Source organism: Strix aluco, chromosome 10, assembly GCF_031877795.1.
Source record: "Strix aluco isolate bStrAlu1 chromosome 10, bStrAlu1.hap1, whole genome shotgun sequence".
Classification (NCBI taxonomy): Eukaryota; Metazoa; Chordata; class Aves; order Strigiformes; family Strigidae; genus Strix; species Strix aluco.
Window position 1 is genome coordinate 21,717,443 of NC_133940.1, and position 17,736 is coordinate 21,735,178.

At 47.7% G+C, this 17,736-nt stretch overlaps 1 protein-coding gene across 1 annotated transcript; it reads left to right on the plus strand.

Annotated features, from left to right (window-relative positions):
• The first annotated feature begins 1,624 nt into the window (after positions 1-1,624).
• Positions 1,625-17,716, plus strand: F9 (coagulation factor IX). Its single transcript, XM_074834748.1, has 8 exons — positions 1,625-1,708; positions 4,814-4,977; positions 5,319-5,343; positions 7,234-7,347; positions 9,101-9,229; positions 11,358-11,596; positions 13,871-13,988; positions 16,974-17,716. The coding sequence occupies exons 1-8, from the start codon at positions 1,645-1,647 to the stop codon at positions 17,519-17,521; spliced, it is 1,401 nt and encodes a 466-aa protein (XP_074690849.1). The 5' UTR covers positions 1,625-1,644; the 3' UTR covers positions 17,522-17,716.
• Positions 17,717-17,736: the final 20 nt, after the last annotated feature.

The following is a 17,736-nucleotide window of genomic DNA, read 5'->3' on the forward strand; positions in this document are numbered from 1 at the left end:
CAAACACTTTAACAACTACCCAAGGGCTATTGTAGCCTCATAGCAACTAAGAGCTCTCCAGCCTGTGAGACACAGGCACATCCAACACAATACATACTCCACATCTCTCCGGATGGCGTCAGCCTGCTTGCAAGCACTCACGGCGCTGTGGGATTCCCTTGCATTGACAATAGCACAATATCCATCTTGCTTTGCTGAGAACTAGTGAAACCTGCCAGCTCTCCTCTTCTAGCTCTTCTGCTTTAACAAGCCATCAGAGCCCGCTAGACTCTTGCTGCTCTCCTTAAGCATAGGATTAGAGCTAAACCAATCCCAAAAGGCAATAGCACCAGCAACACACTCGAAAATGAAGTTTTGCTTTAAAATGCCTCTGTCTGAGACCTTTTTGTAGTTGGGCAGAGCAGTGCAAGCCCCAGATGTACACAGGTGTGATGATGGATATCAGTTCCACCCTGTGCACTGGGGTGTGGGGGGATAAGCAGAAACTGGGAATCAGATTTTGAGGGACAGGTCATTGGCAGAAAGGCCACAAGCCCTCCCCAGAGTGAGATGAATGATTCTGGCCTCCTAGGAAGGAGAGGGGGGAGATTTTTGACCTTTCTGGAAGTGAATTTTTTTTTTTTTTTTTTTTTTTTTTTACATTATTTACTATTTTCCCCAAAGCAATTACCTTGAAATAGCTCTTCATATTAAGGGAAAGACAGAAGAAGGGAAGAAAGGGGTTTTGGGTTTTAAAAGTTGTAAGTAACCCACCATTAAATATGAATGGTTTCATATGAAAACCCACTCTTTCTTTTCTGTATGAAAACCTGCTTTTTTTCCCCTATTTCATTTCCCCCATCTCCCTCCCTTTCAGTCTTCTCTTGGGCCAGTGTGGATCAGGAGCAGCCTGTGAACCTGCCCTGGGCAAAGGCTGTCCTGCACCCAGGAGCCTGCACAGTCTCCCTGCTCCAGAACCAGCGCTTTATCAGCACATCCATACACCAACCCACTGTCCGAGCCACCAAGTATCAGATTCCTTCCTGTGGCCTCAAGTACAGGACCTAGGAAACTCCATGTTTTCCCAGGATTTGCCCCAGCAGATCTGGATAACGTACCTCACTTCATCCATGTTTTTGATTAGATAACCCACATGAGACCTTGCTGGCTGACACAGCCCTGCTCCAAGGATGCCTGGTCCCCGAGAGAAAACATCATCAGTAAGGTCATCTTCAAGGGAATTGTGCCAGCTTTTTTGGATGAAAGGTGAACAACGCTGAAGCCTTTGAAAATGCTACTGTGGACTTTTATATGGTCAACAACATCACCTGGATAGGAATGTGAAATCCAATGCTTTAAAGAGGTTCACTGAAGCTGAATTAATTTATTCTTGTGCCATGCTCAACCCCAAAACATGGCAGTAATATCCTACAGGGCAGAAGATGGGCCCAAGGACTGCAACTACCTAGCAGGTTTCTTCTGCGTGGATATCCCCCTCCAATAACACCCATGCTGCCATTTCAAGCTTCAGCGGTGGCACCTCTGGGGACCTTAAATTAAAGGGTTACCCAGAGTAAATAAACAAGCACTTGCACTTTGGAACTATTGACTGAGCTCCACCACCTGAACAATTTGTTACTGAGAGGTTTGGACAGTGGGAAGAAGATGGCAAATATCCCCCTCATACTCATTTGTCTTCTGGGAACTTGTCTTGGTACCGAAAATACAGGTGGGTTCATTTAAAAGTCCTTCACATTTGGGTGAGGGGGAGTTACTGGCACAGGTGAAGCGACAATTTGTCACTTGACTGTGGGACAACTTGTGCAGTCTTATAAGAAATGAGAGCTCAGAGGGGTTGTTGCATTTCATAGATCCTCTCTTTAAAACTGGTGCTTTTCTTGGGAATGAAATAATAGTTTTTATGCTGATTTTACACAGAATATGTCACGGATTAATTTTAAGAATCGGATTTTTCTTAAACTTTTTGCAGCTTTTAAGCTTTCAGAGCTTTATTCAACCATTTTAGAATGCATCCACCCACACACAGAAGGGAAAAAAAGGGGAGAGAGTTGATAGTGGAGTAACATCCACACCTCTTTGTGTGCCATCACCTTGTCCTGGAGTACAAACAAGTGCTCACATGCATAAAACAGTCATTGGATTTGCCACTGTGAGAATTGTTTAAAGCCAAACCCAGTGTGAATTCAACAAACACTGTAAGATGCAGCCAAAATTGTAGACAAGATAGAGTAGTTGATGGATGTGGGCAATCACACATAGTAATGCAGGCTGTTGCTTGATTTATCTGTAGCAGCAACAGTTCCAGCAGAGGCTGGTTCACATCCACTGTGAGTACTTCTCTGGTGCAAGGCTGGCCTTTCTTCTTTCATTAAAACATTGCAAGTAACAGGTTAAAAAAAAGAGCCTCTTTCCAAAATGCTTGCTTAGCAATGAAAAGTGAGCAAAACGTCATATCGGTACTACCACCCACCCAGGTGTACCTTCTAGAAAATACTATACTCGGGTGGCAGGACAGGTCCGCCCCCACAGCCCCTTGGCCCAGAGACCCATCTCACCCTCTCAGATACTGGTTCAGAAGTTGGTAAGTCATGTGTGAGTATACTCTTGGTGTGAGGATGGTTTCCAGCCAGGCTGAGGGTGAGTACCAAGCCTGTGACCCCATGGGGCCTGCAACCCTCAGTTCAGATCAAGTTTTGCTTGTAAAGCAGCATGTGGGATCAGTAAGAAACTAAGAAAGCCTAGAGGGATCTGAGGGAGGCAAAGCTGCATTCATTAAAATGAGTGCTCTCCATTAAATAGGTTAATTATGGCAGATGCCTGGCACATCCCACCAAGAAGAGATGAAGGAGTGGGTCTACTCACTTCACGCAGGGTGATGTGGGGCTGTGCCCACATCAGGTTCCCCAGGCACTAAGCACATGGGGAGCCTAACAGGGTTACAAGACCAAGGAAGGCTGCTCCCTCATTCTCACCTGAGCCTTTTGTGCCCGACTTGGGGACAAGCTAGAGGCTGCAGCCCGTGCCACGGGGAGAAGAGGTCAGGTGTCCTCCAGCAAGGCTGTGCCCCCCCGGTGCCTCCATGCTCTCAGCCCCCTGCTCAGCTGAGGAGGCTCATCGGGGGGTGTATGTTATGTCCCACACATAAACCACAACCCTGCAGCTGGGAGGGAACTGGCCACCCCACTGGGGCTGTGGTGTTTGAAACAAGCCTGGCTTCTTCAGAGGTCAGTGCTTTACCCATCAATATCTACTGTCAAACAATTAGATTAAGGTCAGAATTTTAATGCACTCTTTTTCATTTTTAACCAAAAACACACTAGCATGGGGAAAACAGAGATGCTAGCTTGCTGTACAATGATTAAAAACATTGCAAAAACAATTTGCCCATTCTCTTGCAGAGAGATCTTTAGCTGAAGGGGCTGGTCACACTGTCAGTGGCATGATGTAAATCAGAGCAACTTGCCTGGGGCTCATGAGAGTTCAATAAAACTGATCTGCTGTGGGTTCAGGGAGACTGGGATCTGCTCCAGATCAAGAGCAGATGTTAGCCATGAGAAGGAACGAGTGGCTGGTATTTGCCCCTCACTCTCCTCTCTGCCCACCTGGCTGAGCTCATGCTCTCCTTAACCCTCAGAGGGGCCAGGCCCACAGGTGCCTGAACCCCTTCCAGCACAGAGCCCCCAGTTCGTGTCCAGGGTGGCCATCAGCAGCTCCAAGAAGAACTGCTCTACCGTGCCATCTGGTGACAAAAAGGGACATGGCTGCGAGTGCGCAGGGAGAGTGGAGGGAGAGGAGAGGCTGGGGAGGCAAAGCAGGAAGCTCCTCTGAGTGAATAATGCCTATTTCAGAGCAGTGGGATGGGGGAAGAGTGCTCAGCAGAGGTGGGGGTCTCTGAGAAGTGGGTCAGGATCATACCCTGCCAGGTGGCTGTCACAGGATGACTGCTGCTGCTGACCCTGCCGATGGGACGCGTGGCCAGGCCAGGAGAACGTTCATGGCAGCACCATGACAGGACTGCATGTCCTTGTGCCCTTCACCAGGCAGCCACCACGGGAAGGCTGGTGGCCACCGTGGACATCCCCCCTGGACTGGGGGTCCCTGCTGTGCCAGCAGCTCTCTGCCTGTGATTTCTGCCCAGGTGCTTGGCCAGCAAGTTGAAGGTGGATGCACATCACCTCGTTAACACGACCTGGCCCAGGGGGTGAGGAGGGCTCATGTCACCCCTCCTGCCAGCAGGAAACCGTGGTACCCAGGCACATGGGCAAGGGTGAGGAACAGGGAGAGAAGCAAATGGCCCATGGCTTCCAAGGGCTGCAGCTGCTTGCAGAGGGAAATGGTCTTTCACAGGTAAAACAGGCAGAGACAGTTAAAGCAGGACAATTTCTGTGTCCAGACAAGACTTCAACCAAGCAGCAGCATGAAAAAGCCTATTATTTTCCCTTCTCAGATAGCTTATTTCAGTCTGTGCATCTATGACAGGAGATACTCACACCATCAGCTTTAGGGCATTTTAAGTATCAGACTTCAACACTCCTAATCACCCTCTCACCATCAGTCATTTCTGTCTACCAACTACTTTGACTCTTGGTTCTCCAGATTTGATCCTCTGGATTGCACTTAAACACCAAAGAATCATCAAGTAGATAATAACACTCCTGAAACATCCACCGCCATGGGGCAATGGGGGGGTGGGGGGAGAGAACGCATGAAAAGGGCTTGCTTTCTGGGAGAACAGAGCCCTGACAGCCCATCCCAGTTGCATCACACAACGGTGCGTGCTCCACTCTAGCCCCTATTTCTTTTAAAATTGCAGTCTTCATCGAGAACAAAGAGGCGAGCTCAGTTCTGCACAGGCAAAAGCGAGCCAATTCAAACAGACTGGAAGAGGTTATTCCTGGGAACCTCGAGAGAGAATGCATAGAAGAAAAATGCAGCTTTGAAGAAGCCCGAGAAGTGTTTGAAAACACAGAGAAAACAGTGAGTATCGCTGCTGCAAAACGGCAACACCTTGTTCCTCCCAGCCCGTACTTCTACGAGCCTTTCAGGTGAGGAAGCACAGAGAGGGAAGGAGGAGTGAACAGAAAGGGGAAAACCTGCAGGGACCTAGTGCAGCATCTAGTGTGTTTTATTCTCATTTGTGATCCATCATTTGGGCTGGGGAACCTCTTTAAAGGTTTGTTGGTCACCATTGGGATTACAGAGGCGGTTGTTTTCCTGCAAGTCTTTTGCTTTAGCTTTGGAGTAATCCCTTTACTACTTCAGTCAGGCAGTGCCCAGAAATTAGAAATCAAAAGAAATTTATTGTTTTTCCTTTGCAGATGGAGTTTTGGAAAACATACATTGGTAAGAACTGGTTTCTTTATGTTCAAATGCATAATATTCATCTCTTAATGCATAAGTAACAGATGTTTTTTGAAACAAAAGTATTCCAGTGTTCAGAAACTGTATAATGACAGAGCTAGTCAGAGTCAGGCACCCTAAATCCTGCAGCCACCCTGCCTGGGCCTATCCCATTTGTATACAAATTGCAAGCCAAAAAAAAAAAAAAAAATATTACTTAATATTTTCTTTGTTCAATCAGGTTTTTCTGAACAAACTTGTAAAACCTCACAGAACAAAACCAGTTCACACAGACCACTGGATCCATTGACCCCAGGTCACACTCTGGGGTTCTAGTTTCAGTCGTGGTATACAGTAAAACACAATAGCAATAATTAACACCCCTTCAGCAAACAACAATCGCTCTGTTCTCAGAGATCTCTAGATAAGGCACAGCCTCGTGCAAGCACAATGCGAATCCCTAGAAAAGTCATATTAAGGTAGAGCCTCAACATGATCATAGCAAACAGTTGTTTGCAATTCACACCCGTGGTCCCAAACCCTTGTTTCTCTACCATCTTCTTTCCACCATCTATTTTTTCCCATTCAGCCTCCATCCCCAACAACTCCTCAGTCCCTTACCAAAAAGATTTCAATGCCCACTAAAACATCTGAAACTAATTTTAAGGACATTTCAATAAATGAACTACTTTGTAGATTGGCAAAGCGCCCAGAACATCTCACTAAAATGCCTTAAATAATTCAGATTATTCAGTCCAGACTATAAAATAAAAAAGTTACGTTTGCATTGTCCTCTGAAAAACCAACTGATGAAACTCAACACTGCATTTATTTCCCTGCCACTGTAACCAATTAGGTTTTTAAAAATAATGAAATCATATATTCCCCTGTCACCCAAAGTGCCTGGTTTACTGTTCAGTCTACAAGCTGCTATTCTGAACACATGCAGCCCACAGCAGCTCACCCCTTGCACAGCACCCAAGTGGTACCAAGCCCCAATTGCCCTCACCAGACAGCAACAGCAGACATGATCCTCACCTTATGTACAAACCCCAACACCCTGCCTTAGACAAAACCATTTTGTCCTTGTTTGCAATCTACCTTTTGTATTCCAGCCCATTTCTGAAAACACCATTAACAGCCACACTTACTGGCAGGACACAAATGCATCAAGACATCCCCCTTCCTCCTTGTTTTTGCGTTACCATTTCAGAGCACACTTCCCTGTAATTTAACATCACTGACTTACTCTTCCAAAACGGTAGATCACTAATTTTGCAATACTGGATATTTTCACTAAAACCTCAGCTTTTCAGCTGCAGGCAACTGTGAAAATGAAAGCTGTGATGCGTAAAGAAAAATCTAGACAGATTAATAGTAGTACAAAACTTTAAAAGAAAGAGCAATGACCAAGGCTATCAATCCTAATACACAGAGAGGTCTCCAAACCCAAGCGGACAGGCCCAAGCCTTCAGAGAACAAAGACAGTAGTGTTAAAATAATTCAGATTAGGAAACGCTAACCACTCTTGAGGAAACAAAGCTCCTAACTTTGTCTGTCTAACTTAGCCAAGACATGAGATCCTGTTGAGATGTTGCATGAGGGAGACTGAAGAGGATTTCTGCTGAAACGAGCAGAATTAACCCACATGGGACAGGGTGCATACTTAGGACTCTGGGTAAATCACTGCTGCTGATGTTACCTCAGTGCTGATGTTGTCTGTTGTGCACTTGGGTGCCAGGATCTGGCTTATTTCCCATTGCAAAGAAGGAAGGTGTGCAGTTTCTTACTTGTCTTTAACAGGAGGCTTGCACAGAGCAAGGCTCCAGGGCTTGGTCGGCACCATCCATGGCAGATGCTTACATTTGTTAATTCTCCTGTCTTCTCTCCAAGATGGAGATCAGTGTGACCCCAATCCATGCAAAAACGGAGCCGTTTGCAAGGACGGAGTAAGTTCCTATGTGTGCTGGTGCCCAGCTGGGTATGAAGGCAGAAACTGTGAGATAGGTATGTACCGGGGGCTCGTCCTGTGGTTGTTCTGCCCTACTTGAAATCCCATTGGATCAAAATGGGTGTAGAGTTTCATCCTACCAGAGGGCTGTTTCAGACACATTTTGCCTTGCTGTAAGGCACTGCATGAATGTGCAAATTCAGCCTCTTGGCAATGGGATTACAGGGGGACATGCTTGGGGATACAGGAATGGATGTCTCTGTCTTCTCCTGCCCTTGGTGGAGCCCCAGCTCCACCTCTGCTGGGCACCGAAATGCAGCTCTTATGTAGGGTTCAACAGAAACTCAGGCTCAAGGTCTTTTGTTCAGAACGCTGTGACTGCCAGCGCAAATGTTGACACAAAGACCTTCCTTTATCTCCCCAGCACAAGCCTTTCCGGGGCTGCTCGTCAATCAGGGATGACGTGCTCACCTGCTGAAAGCAACAGTTTTCCACCAACCCCAGTGGGGCCCCCGTGTTCTCACTCATCCTCTCCATTTCTCATGCCAGGCTGGGCAGCAGGTGCTGAGCAGGGCAGGATTATTGTAACCTCCTCTCAATGGCACTCTGCTAAATTCATAATTACAATTATCACCAGCAACCTTGATTCTGAAGGCAAACAAAAGACAAATATTTTCCTGATGGGTTGAGGAGTTTATGAAAACCAAACAGCTGATAATTTAAGCAAGAGGGATATTCAGCTCTTATATTTATAATATAATCAGGGGCTGTGCGACTCGCATAATGTGCTAGACTCACTGCACTAATAAAAGATTCTCTTTCTAGTTGTGCTTCTGCTCTGGCAAGAGAGGAGTGTACGTTAAAAAGAGCATTTCAAAGCTGCATCAAATTTAAATAGTCTCATTGCAGATTTCTCATGGAAGTGAGACAGGAACAAAAATAGACCTAGAAGTGAGGCGTGAAAAGGAGCTCTGTAAAAATAGTAAATGATGGCATTAAAATGGCTACAGGAAGGGAGGTGTCCTTGAGGAAGTAGGAGTGGAGTTAATCTGCTGTGAAGTTATTTGAAAACTCACTGAGAATTAAAAGGGCACCTGCAGATTAGTGGTTTCCCACCTCAAAAGATGGTGTTCCCACCACAGAGGGGTGAAAGGTGGGGTGGGAGAAGACACACACAAGTCACGGGAATCTCACTGTGCCTCAGGTTGGGACCCATTTCATCAAACACCCTGCTGAAATGGGTCTTCCACATCAGGCTGCAATGATTTATTGATGTGTCAGAAAGAACATATGGCTTTGTTTGAGGTTTTAAATTTGGAGCCCAGCGATAATCCCAGGACAAAGCCCTTGTTGGGTTCAGGGTTTGCTCCCATTCAACACATGGCATTCTCCACTAACATCCACATCGGGGCTGGATTGCCGTAAGCACGGCGGGGAGGATTGCAGCATGATGGTGGGGAAATCATGTGGCTCATAACCAAATATTTGCAGGAGTCCTTTACAGTCAGGCTGCCAAATTTCAGACAGCACAACAGTTGTTGGAGACAAAGGCTGCTCTAGGGCTTGGCAGGACCTCTCATAGGGCCATTCCTCAACCTGCCTTCTCAAAGAGGTGCCCAGTGCTCCTTCATTATGAGCAGGAATGTGATTTGGAAGGAGGACACTCTCTTTGCAAACAAGCATCTGTTTTCCATAGTCTGGAACAACTGGCATGGGTTACAGGCCAAGTCCAAAGGCCCAAGTCCCAACAAATCTCTGACCAGTTGTATTTCAAAAGAGCTTTCACGATTTCATTTTAATTTCTTTCAGACTTCACTTGTGCCATTAAAAATGGAGGCTGCAAGCACTTTTGCAGGCATGACCCACCACAGAAAGTTGTGTGTTCCTGCGCCGCTGGCTATAGACTTCATGAAGATGGAAAGTCCTGTGAACCTACAGGTTAACTTTTAAAGTGTTTTTAAGAGATTTGGGTGAAAGTTTCCAAGGTCTTGTCCTGGATTCAGATACATGAACCTCACAGAAATGCAATATCCTGTTGGAAACCAGCCTTGGTTTCCTGTTTAGCAAATGTAAAGAGCCTGACCCTGCACTTTCGCAACAGTATATGTAGGGTCAGGCTTGAAAGACACAATTTAAACACTCTTTTTTGAGCCTAGGTGGGTAGAGAAGGAGGGTATTTGTCTGGGGATTTGCTCACAAGGCAAATGCTCATTTCAGATGACTGCCCGCACAGGCACCTCTCCCACTTGCAACCATCTTACATTTCTAGATATGGATCAATATTTTTCTGGAGGCAGAAGCGTGATGTTCAGCTACACCAGCATACACGCTTGTGTCCCTCCATCCAGAGCTCACTCCCTGTTCTTCCAGTAGGAGCTACTATTTAGTTACTGATCCTACACTGAGGATGTTCTGGGCCTTTTCAGAACAAAAAAATTATTTTTCTTACTCTAAGTCCTCCTGATGGTTTGTTTCATGGCTGGCCATTACACAGGGTCTTATGATTACCTGAGATGGGTGGAAACAAGTGAAGCTTTGTGGTGGTGCTGTGCTCCCAACAGTGTGCATCTGCACACAAAAACCCTCAACAGGAACTAAACTCTGTGATTTAGCTGCGGTATTGAGTGGGGTGGAGGGGAAATGCATTGCTTGAGGTTGCAACTTCATAAAGGGCTAAAGAATAGCTGGTTCTTGTTATATTCCCCAACTTTACCCCACTCCTAGGCTGTTACAATATCTCTAACTACACCAACACATGCAATCCCAACACACCTCAACACAGCAAGTTAATTGGGCATGAACATCTCAGAAGCACATCTGGCAGAGGAAAGAGGAGATTGAGTAGAGAAATATTTTGTCATCTAAGGTCAATTTAACATTTGATGCTATCATATTTCTAACACCCGAGAGTAACAGATTTGCACACCTAAGCTAGCATGCCAGCACCCACACAGGTGAGTTAGTTTCTGAAGGTCTGATAGCTACAGCCAGGAGCACTTTGAGCTCCCGAAAGTGCTGACTTTGAGCAATCAGTATAGAAAGTATCAGGCTGGGAGCCCTTCTGTTAATGAAGATCATTAAGAGGTCAGGCCTGTGTTGCCCAACATGCTGTATCACTTTCACTGGACCAGAAAGTTTCACTGTTAACCATAAGATCATCTTTCAGGTTGGGTAATTGCCCTTCCTGCAAAAGTTTAGATCTGCTGGCTCCAAAGACTTCATTTCCTAGCCTAACCTCACGGGTAGCACTTTCCATCATTCAACACTTATTTAAGCCCTATTCCTAAAGCAGAGTGTTTAAAAAAAAAAAAAGAAACAAACAAACTTCAGTAGGCCACACTTACATCTGACTTTACACTAATGTTTGTTTGCACAGTGCTGTCAAAAGCTTTTCAGATGAAAGACAATGCCTGATGCTATTTACTATTTTGACTGCTACTATCAGCAGGAATTCAGCACACACTGCGTAGGAGAGAAATGGGAAGAGCTCATCTGAAATGAGCCTACAGATGAGATCTTCATTAACAGAGAAAATCTACAACTCTAAAAAGAGTTTATTAATGTTTTCCTCACCTTGGTGCCAAGCAGGATTATCTGTACAATTGGCAGATATTATTTCCTGCCCTCTCCCAGCTGGACTTTTGTTGTACTGGAGTTACTTGCTTTAGAAATGTCAGCCAAGTGCCCGGCTGCCTACCGCAGCAAGCTTCCCAGGTATGCACCTCAGCATCCCACGAAATAAAGGCACAGCTGCACCGTCCCATCAGACACGCACTATCTCTAACAAGCTTTCTTCTTTTTAAAATCTGTTCAGATGTCATTTCTAAAACCCAGAAACAATTTCTGCTTTTGTTACTCTTACCTATTACCTGCACTGCAGCTCGAAGGCACAGGCGTCTGTTTGCACAGAGAATGCACAGTTGGTCTGCAGCCCTGCGTCTCCCATGCCAGTCCCAAAACAGGGTGCTGAGATGAGGCAGCATTTGCCTCCTCGCCTGCTCCTTCAATCGCTGTAAGTCTCAGCATGATGCACAGCCAGTTGTAACCGTGACTGTTTCACCCCCAGTGCCATATCCCTGTGGGAGGATCACGGCTCCTGAAGTGAAGAGCAAGCTCACCCGAGCCATAAACACCTTCGAGCACTGGAACATCACCGCCGATGACCAGGATGATGCTCATGACGAGGTGCTCGACAACATCACAGAAACCAGCACTGCCGCCACCACGAAAATCACACCCATAATTAAGACGGGCACCCGGGTTGTCGGTGGATCAGACAGCATGAGAGGCGAGGTGCCTTGGCAGGTACTGGCTATTTCTGCAGCTCTCCTGTAACCTCAGCAATCGCTCTGTCTATTCATTTCCTTCTGAATGCAGGATTGTCTTTTTTCTACATACCCAAAACCCATCTCCAAGGTTAGTTTAGCAATAGATCTCAAGTCTAACAGGAACACAGCTTCTTTCTGTACACAGTTTTATGCCACAGCAACAAAACCTGCCTGGGGGTCTACCCTAGCAAAAAAAGATAAAAGTCAGAGTCACAGCAGTTTTATCTGGCGGGGCACAAAGGATCTGGTCTTGAGCTATAGCAACAGATTCCACAGTAGTCCATGAATTTCTGAGGGAGGGAAACTTTGCAAGGCACATCTTTGCAAGGAACAATGGAGCTCATTTTTTGGCTCCATCAGTTTCAACAGATCATGATCATTTATGCCAACAAAGGATCTACCAAATCCAGCTCTCTTTCTTTAACCAGCTTGCGACATCCTGGTCATCTCTACTTCACCAAAAGTGACATCACAGGCAAGGGGGAGCTGCAAAGAAACCTCCTCCAACCCACTGCTCCACAAATACTTTCAAACTGTTGTCAAAAGGAAAGTTATGTCCTAACTTGGATCTTTTACAAAGTCATCTACTGCCCTTAAATTCTACTCTGACTTCAATGAGCACAGAAATCTCAGTGGCTGAGAGTGTAAAATAATAAATCCATATGAGGTTTTAAGAATGGCAAATCTCCTTCTGATGCAAGCTCTGGCACAGACTGACACTGGTGATGTCAATGAAAAGTTGCCCACACAGGGATGTAAACGCAGATCAGCTGATCCCTCTATATCTGCTGAGGGAGCAAAACAGTGAGCAGGGCATATGTAGAAAGGTCAAGAGAGGCATCTGCCCTCCATTTCAGAGCTAAAAAAGCTCAGAATGTGTTGTGGAGATACACGGCCACCAGAAGCAGCAGCAGATTTGTTGGGAGGTCATGTTTTGTGTCTGAAAGGAAGAGGCCGTAGTGCTGCCCTAGCCACGCAGAGCTTTCTGGCACAGTCTTTTGTGGGACAATCCACAGGTGATGCTGGCACCCACCACCCGTTCACCAAGAGTCAAGAGGAGAACCAGAAAGTTAAATAAGAGAAATCAGTATCCATAAAGAAAGTAAATTCACGTGTTACAAGCCCACCAAGTCTGGCTGGTTGGCTGTGCTCATGGAGACCTTTACCTCACCAGGCACCCTCTGAAAAAAATCTTGGCTGCCCTTTGGCAGCCAGCAAACGAAGATGCTCAGCCTGCTGGGATACAGGCAACAGCTGGGAGGGGTGCTCCGTTCCCACCTGGGGTTTGGGGGTGGTTGTGGGGCTCAGATCCCAGCAAAGGGCCTTATAAATCATGTCACAGTCTTGTCTTTGGCTGCTCCACGGGCAGGCTCGCAGCCACAGGCATGCATGAGGGGAGGGCAGCCACTACCGGCATCCTGCACTGCCCTCCCATGGCCAACGGGCCCGGGGCACCTGGTCACAGCCCACGCAGGACACCAGGGAGTGGACGGGGGGGATGGCTGCGGGCGTGGAAGTACTCCAGTTCATCGCTGAGAGCGAGCTCTGTCCTCCTCATTATGGGTATTAAGCTCTGTAAAGCGCAGCTGGCTCTGCCTAACGAGGCATCAAATGAATGAGTGGAAAGTATTTACAGGGACGAGCCACATCACGTGGAAGGAAAGAAATGGGTGAATTATAAAGAAATCCTTCTTTTAAACACAGTACACCAAGTCAGCTGATCAATTTAATTAGAAGTTTTAGCATAGGGACTGTCCTGGCTTGTGCCCCATAAGTGCTGTGGCAGTTAGATGCCCAAATGAAATGGGTAGTTAAGGTTTTGTCCCTAGTTAACTAGTTAAGATCTAGTCACTGGCAAAACACTTGTAGGAGATACATGCAAAAATGCGAGGTGCATGCAAAAGTGCTTGTATTTCGGACACTCTGGGTTTTATGCTGAGGTTTACGCCCTCCCAGCCTGTATTTCAGATGCTCTGAATTTTATGCTGAGGTTTATGTTCGGAGCTGTCTGCCCTCCCAGCCTGGAGCAAAGGGAAAAGTGCAATAGGACACTAATACATTGGCCACCCTCTGTGACGCAGCAGGGGACAGAGGGGCAGGGACACCCTGAGGAGCAGCATCTCTGGCAGCACTGGGTCTGTATGACCTAAACACAGCCTGTCCTAAGACAAAAAAAAACCCCTGTGTCCCAACTCTTCTTCCCCACCAATTTACACAGACCCACGGGTGTGATTTCTTTCTGCTCCCACAGGTTCATCTGGTGAACAGCGATGATGTGGGCTTCTGCGGCGCATCCATCATCAACGAGAAATGGGTAGTGACAGCAGCACACTGCTTGAAGACAGGCGTCAGCATCACTGCCGTGGCAGGTGAGCACCTCAGGTGGCATCGGGCCAGCACAGGCAAGGGACGTGGGGCAGAGCTTGCACTGGCCAGGAACAAGGCATCACACAGGACCCTGGGACCCACACCACCACAATGGGCAGCAACGTGGCAGGAGTTGCTTTAGGCCACCAAGGCCCTGGATGCAGATTGGAGCATTTTGGCAGCCTGATGTCTGCAGGTACCACCACCTCTGGTGGGAGCAGTGAGCTGGGTCTGGCTTTGGTCCCAAAGCCAAGGAGCTGCTGGACCATGTTGCAAACACAGCTCAACCTGGCCACAGGCAAGCTCACACGAACCAGACAGGACCCCAGGCTGCTTAAAAGCCCAGTGGACTTCAGTTAAAATGCTGCTTCATGAGGTGGTATGATGAATTTTTATCTCTGCTGGCCACATAGGACCTCACTAGGGATTTTCGCTCTTCTTGTGGGTCACACTAAGTTTTCACACAACTCTCAGAGAATAGATTTGTGTGGCTGGTGCAAGAGGGGCACCAGTAACCTGGCTAGATCCTTGCAAGGAGAAGATGACTACTTTTTCTCCTAACTTCTTTAGAAGTAAATAAAATTTGTGGATTGAAGTAGAGAAACTGGGCTGGCATGTGGGAAAGCGTGCTTTTACAGGAAGGTCTCTGGGGAGTTAGGCAGGAACAGTGCGGCCAGACTGCACAGCAAGTGATGCTACTACTTTACAAAACAAATGTTATCTCTGCTTGAAAAATACTGTTTCCCCCTGACTCTTGGTACCCAGCTGTTCCAGACTGCCTGCTAGGCAGCCTGCTGATAACTCAGCACAGGGCCTTGGCAAGCATTGTGGTGCCATGTTTCACAGCTGTGTCAGAATCAGCTTCCCCAAATTATTTGTTTCTCCCCTGTATGAATAACTAGTATAGAAGGCTTACACTGATGATAGGTACAGGAGGGGAACACTGACACGGTTAGTAATTGCTGCAAGCAGCGCCGAGAGGAGGAATGGAAGAACCATGCTTTCTGTTTAAACACGATGAAATATATCAGTGACAAAAATTACATTCTACCTGAGCCTTGAAGCACTGAGTTTATATCTACAGAAACAAACTCATCAAGAGGGCTCCAGCTGCATCTTCATCTTCCATGTTAACGTGGCTGAGTTCCTGGGTATGCCTGGCCAGACCCTGGAGACCCAGTGCCATGGGGCTGGGCACCACCTGCCCAGTGCTGGCAGGACGAGGCTCGCAGCTTGCACACAGCATTTTTTGCTTTCTACTTTCAGGCAGTTTTGCTGGAAAGCCCAGCACAAAGCCCAGACTTGCACCCACTAACGTGAGAAAGTACAAAATGCCCAGTGCAAAAACAGTCTCCCCCCAGAAAAGCACATTTCCACCTGGACAGAGGTTTAGCATTCGCTGCATCTGCATGCAAACTGCCTCTCCTTTCAGGCTCTCTCCTGCATGTCACCCCCTTCATCTAGGATATGTTGTCAGCCAAGTCCCCTCACACTACCTTCACACCACTCTGCAGCACTACTGGGTTTCCAGGGCAGGATTTTGAACAGGCAGTAAGTCAAGAAAGCAAAACACAATTTTACAGGGCTTCAGGGACTACTGAATTTGTGCCTGCACCACTGCATGGGCAATATCTGATTCCTTCACGTCCATTCATGTTAAATGTTCAGCTTTATATATAGCATCCTAGGAGGCCCAAAAATTGATAGCAGGGTGTGGAAGAAGCGTTCCCCTCCCCTGTCCTTTGCCTCTCCACTTTCAACCCTGAAGCATATTTTCAGGTCCCCAGCAATAGTAAGCAGCCGCAGCATAAGAAAAACCTTCTGAAAGTCTCCCCCACATCTGTCTTGCATTTACACTGTAGAAACGCAGCCTGGGAAGAAGCTGACATTCACACTCCACTGCAAAAAACCCCTCACAGAGCACAGCAGCAGCACCAGCCACCAAACCCGCCTTCATCAGGCGCCAGCATTAACGTGAACACAGAAAGCTGCCTCACCTCTGTCGCTGGGCTCCGTGCCGCTCCTCGCAGGCAGACGCAGTAGACACAGGACACTGCCAGGGCCAGAAGTGCTGCAGATATTGTTTAGTGGAGATCGTATATTCTGGAGATTACAGCAAAGCATGTAGAAATACCGCAGCAGGGGTTAAATGCACTCTGCGCCTCTTGGGCTGTGAGAAAGCAAGCGGGAAAAGTCATCCTGCTCTTGAGCCTTCAGCACAGCCAGTTCACAGGCAGGAGAGGGGATTCGGCTACAGACAGACCCAGACGATGCCCATTTGCCGACCTGAGACCACAAAACATTTTCCCTTCTCTCTACCTGTTACACAAGCCGGGAGGGGAGGTAACAGGCTGCCAGGAACTCAATCACAGGAGCCTGAAGCTGCTGGCAGCACCCTGCAATCACAAGCAGCTGAGCCTCATGAAGGTGAAAGGGACCCAGGGACACCTGTGAGCATCAGGGGGTTGGCCCTTTGTAGCCCCCTGCACTCCATTCTGCCCTGTGGCTGGGTGGGTTTAGAAGAGGAAAGGTCAGGTTTCTTTTCACTAATAAATGACCTATTTTAAACAAAGACTTTTAATTCTAGAGGCTTTCCCCCCTTCGAAGCAAGGGCAACATCTCCTTACATCTCTTTGAGGGTGCTAAATCCCGAGAACAGCCACATTGCTACTAACCTTGGTAAAAGCACCTGGACCTTTGGCACTTGATCGGCCAGTGTGGGCCTGGTGTGACATCTGGGGTTTCAGGTCCTGCCAGCTGCAGGGACTGAGAAGGTGCTGCTGTGGGGGAACCTCCAATGCCCTTTGACAAGGAGCAGGCAGCCTTGCCAACACCAGGCTCAGAGCAGCCCGAGGGCTGGGGTGTGCAGCGCTCACCCCTCTGCAACCACCCGGCTGGGCTGGTATCGCAGCGGGACGGCATTGTCAGGGCATGGTCACTCGTCCAGCCACGGAGGGGACCAGCTTAAGCCACGCTTGTCTCTGCAGGTGAATACAACACCAATGAGGATGACAACACGGAGCAGCGGCGTAAGGTGGTGAAAGTCATTCCCCATCCCACGTACAACGCCACGATCAACGAGCACCACAACGACATTGCCCTCCTGGAGCTGGACCAGCCGCTCAGCTTCAACAGCTACGTCACCCCCATCTGCATCGGCAGCCGGGAGTTCACCAATGCCCTGCTGAAGCACGGGATGGGGACGGTGAGCGGCTGGGGTAGCACGCTCTTTCGTGGCCGGCCGGCCACCATCCTCCAGATCCTCAAGGTGCCCTTTGTTGACCGACCAACCTGCCTTAAGAGCACCTCCACCACCATCCTGCAGAACATGTTCTGCGCGGGCTTCCCAGCCGGGGGTAGTGACACCTGCGGGGGGGACAGCGGAGGTCCCTACACCACTGAGATTGAGGGCACCTGGTTTCTGACAGGGATCACCAGCTGGGGCGAGGAATGTGCCAAGCCAGGTAAATATGGCATCTACACCAGGGTCTCCAAGTACCTGAAGTGGATAAAGGAAACCACAAGGCTTACCTAACCCACAGGAGGTTACGCTGTGCTGTGGGATGGACTGGTTCATTGAGGAGAGACCGTAGCAATCTTCGTGTTTTTCAGAAATTGTTGCATTTTAATAAACATTTCTAAATTAACTAATTTCTGCTCTTGGAAGGCAAAAGTTGAGAGAACACAGTGGAAATGTGGTAATAAGGAAATAAAAAGCCCTTTTAATTACCCACGACTGCATTCCTGAAC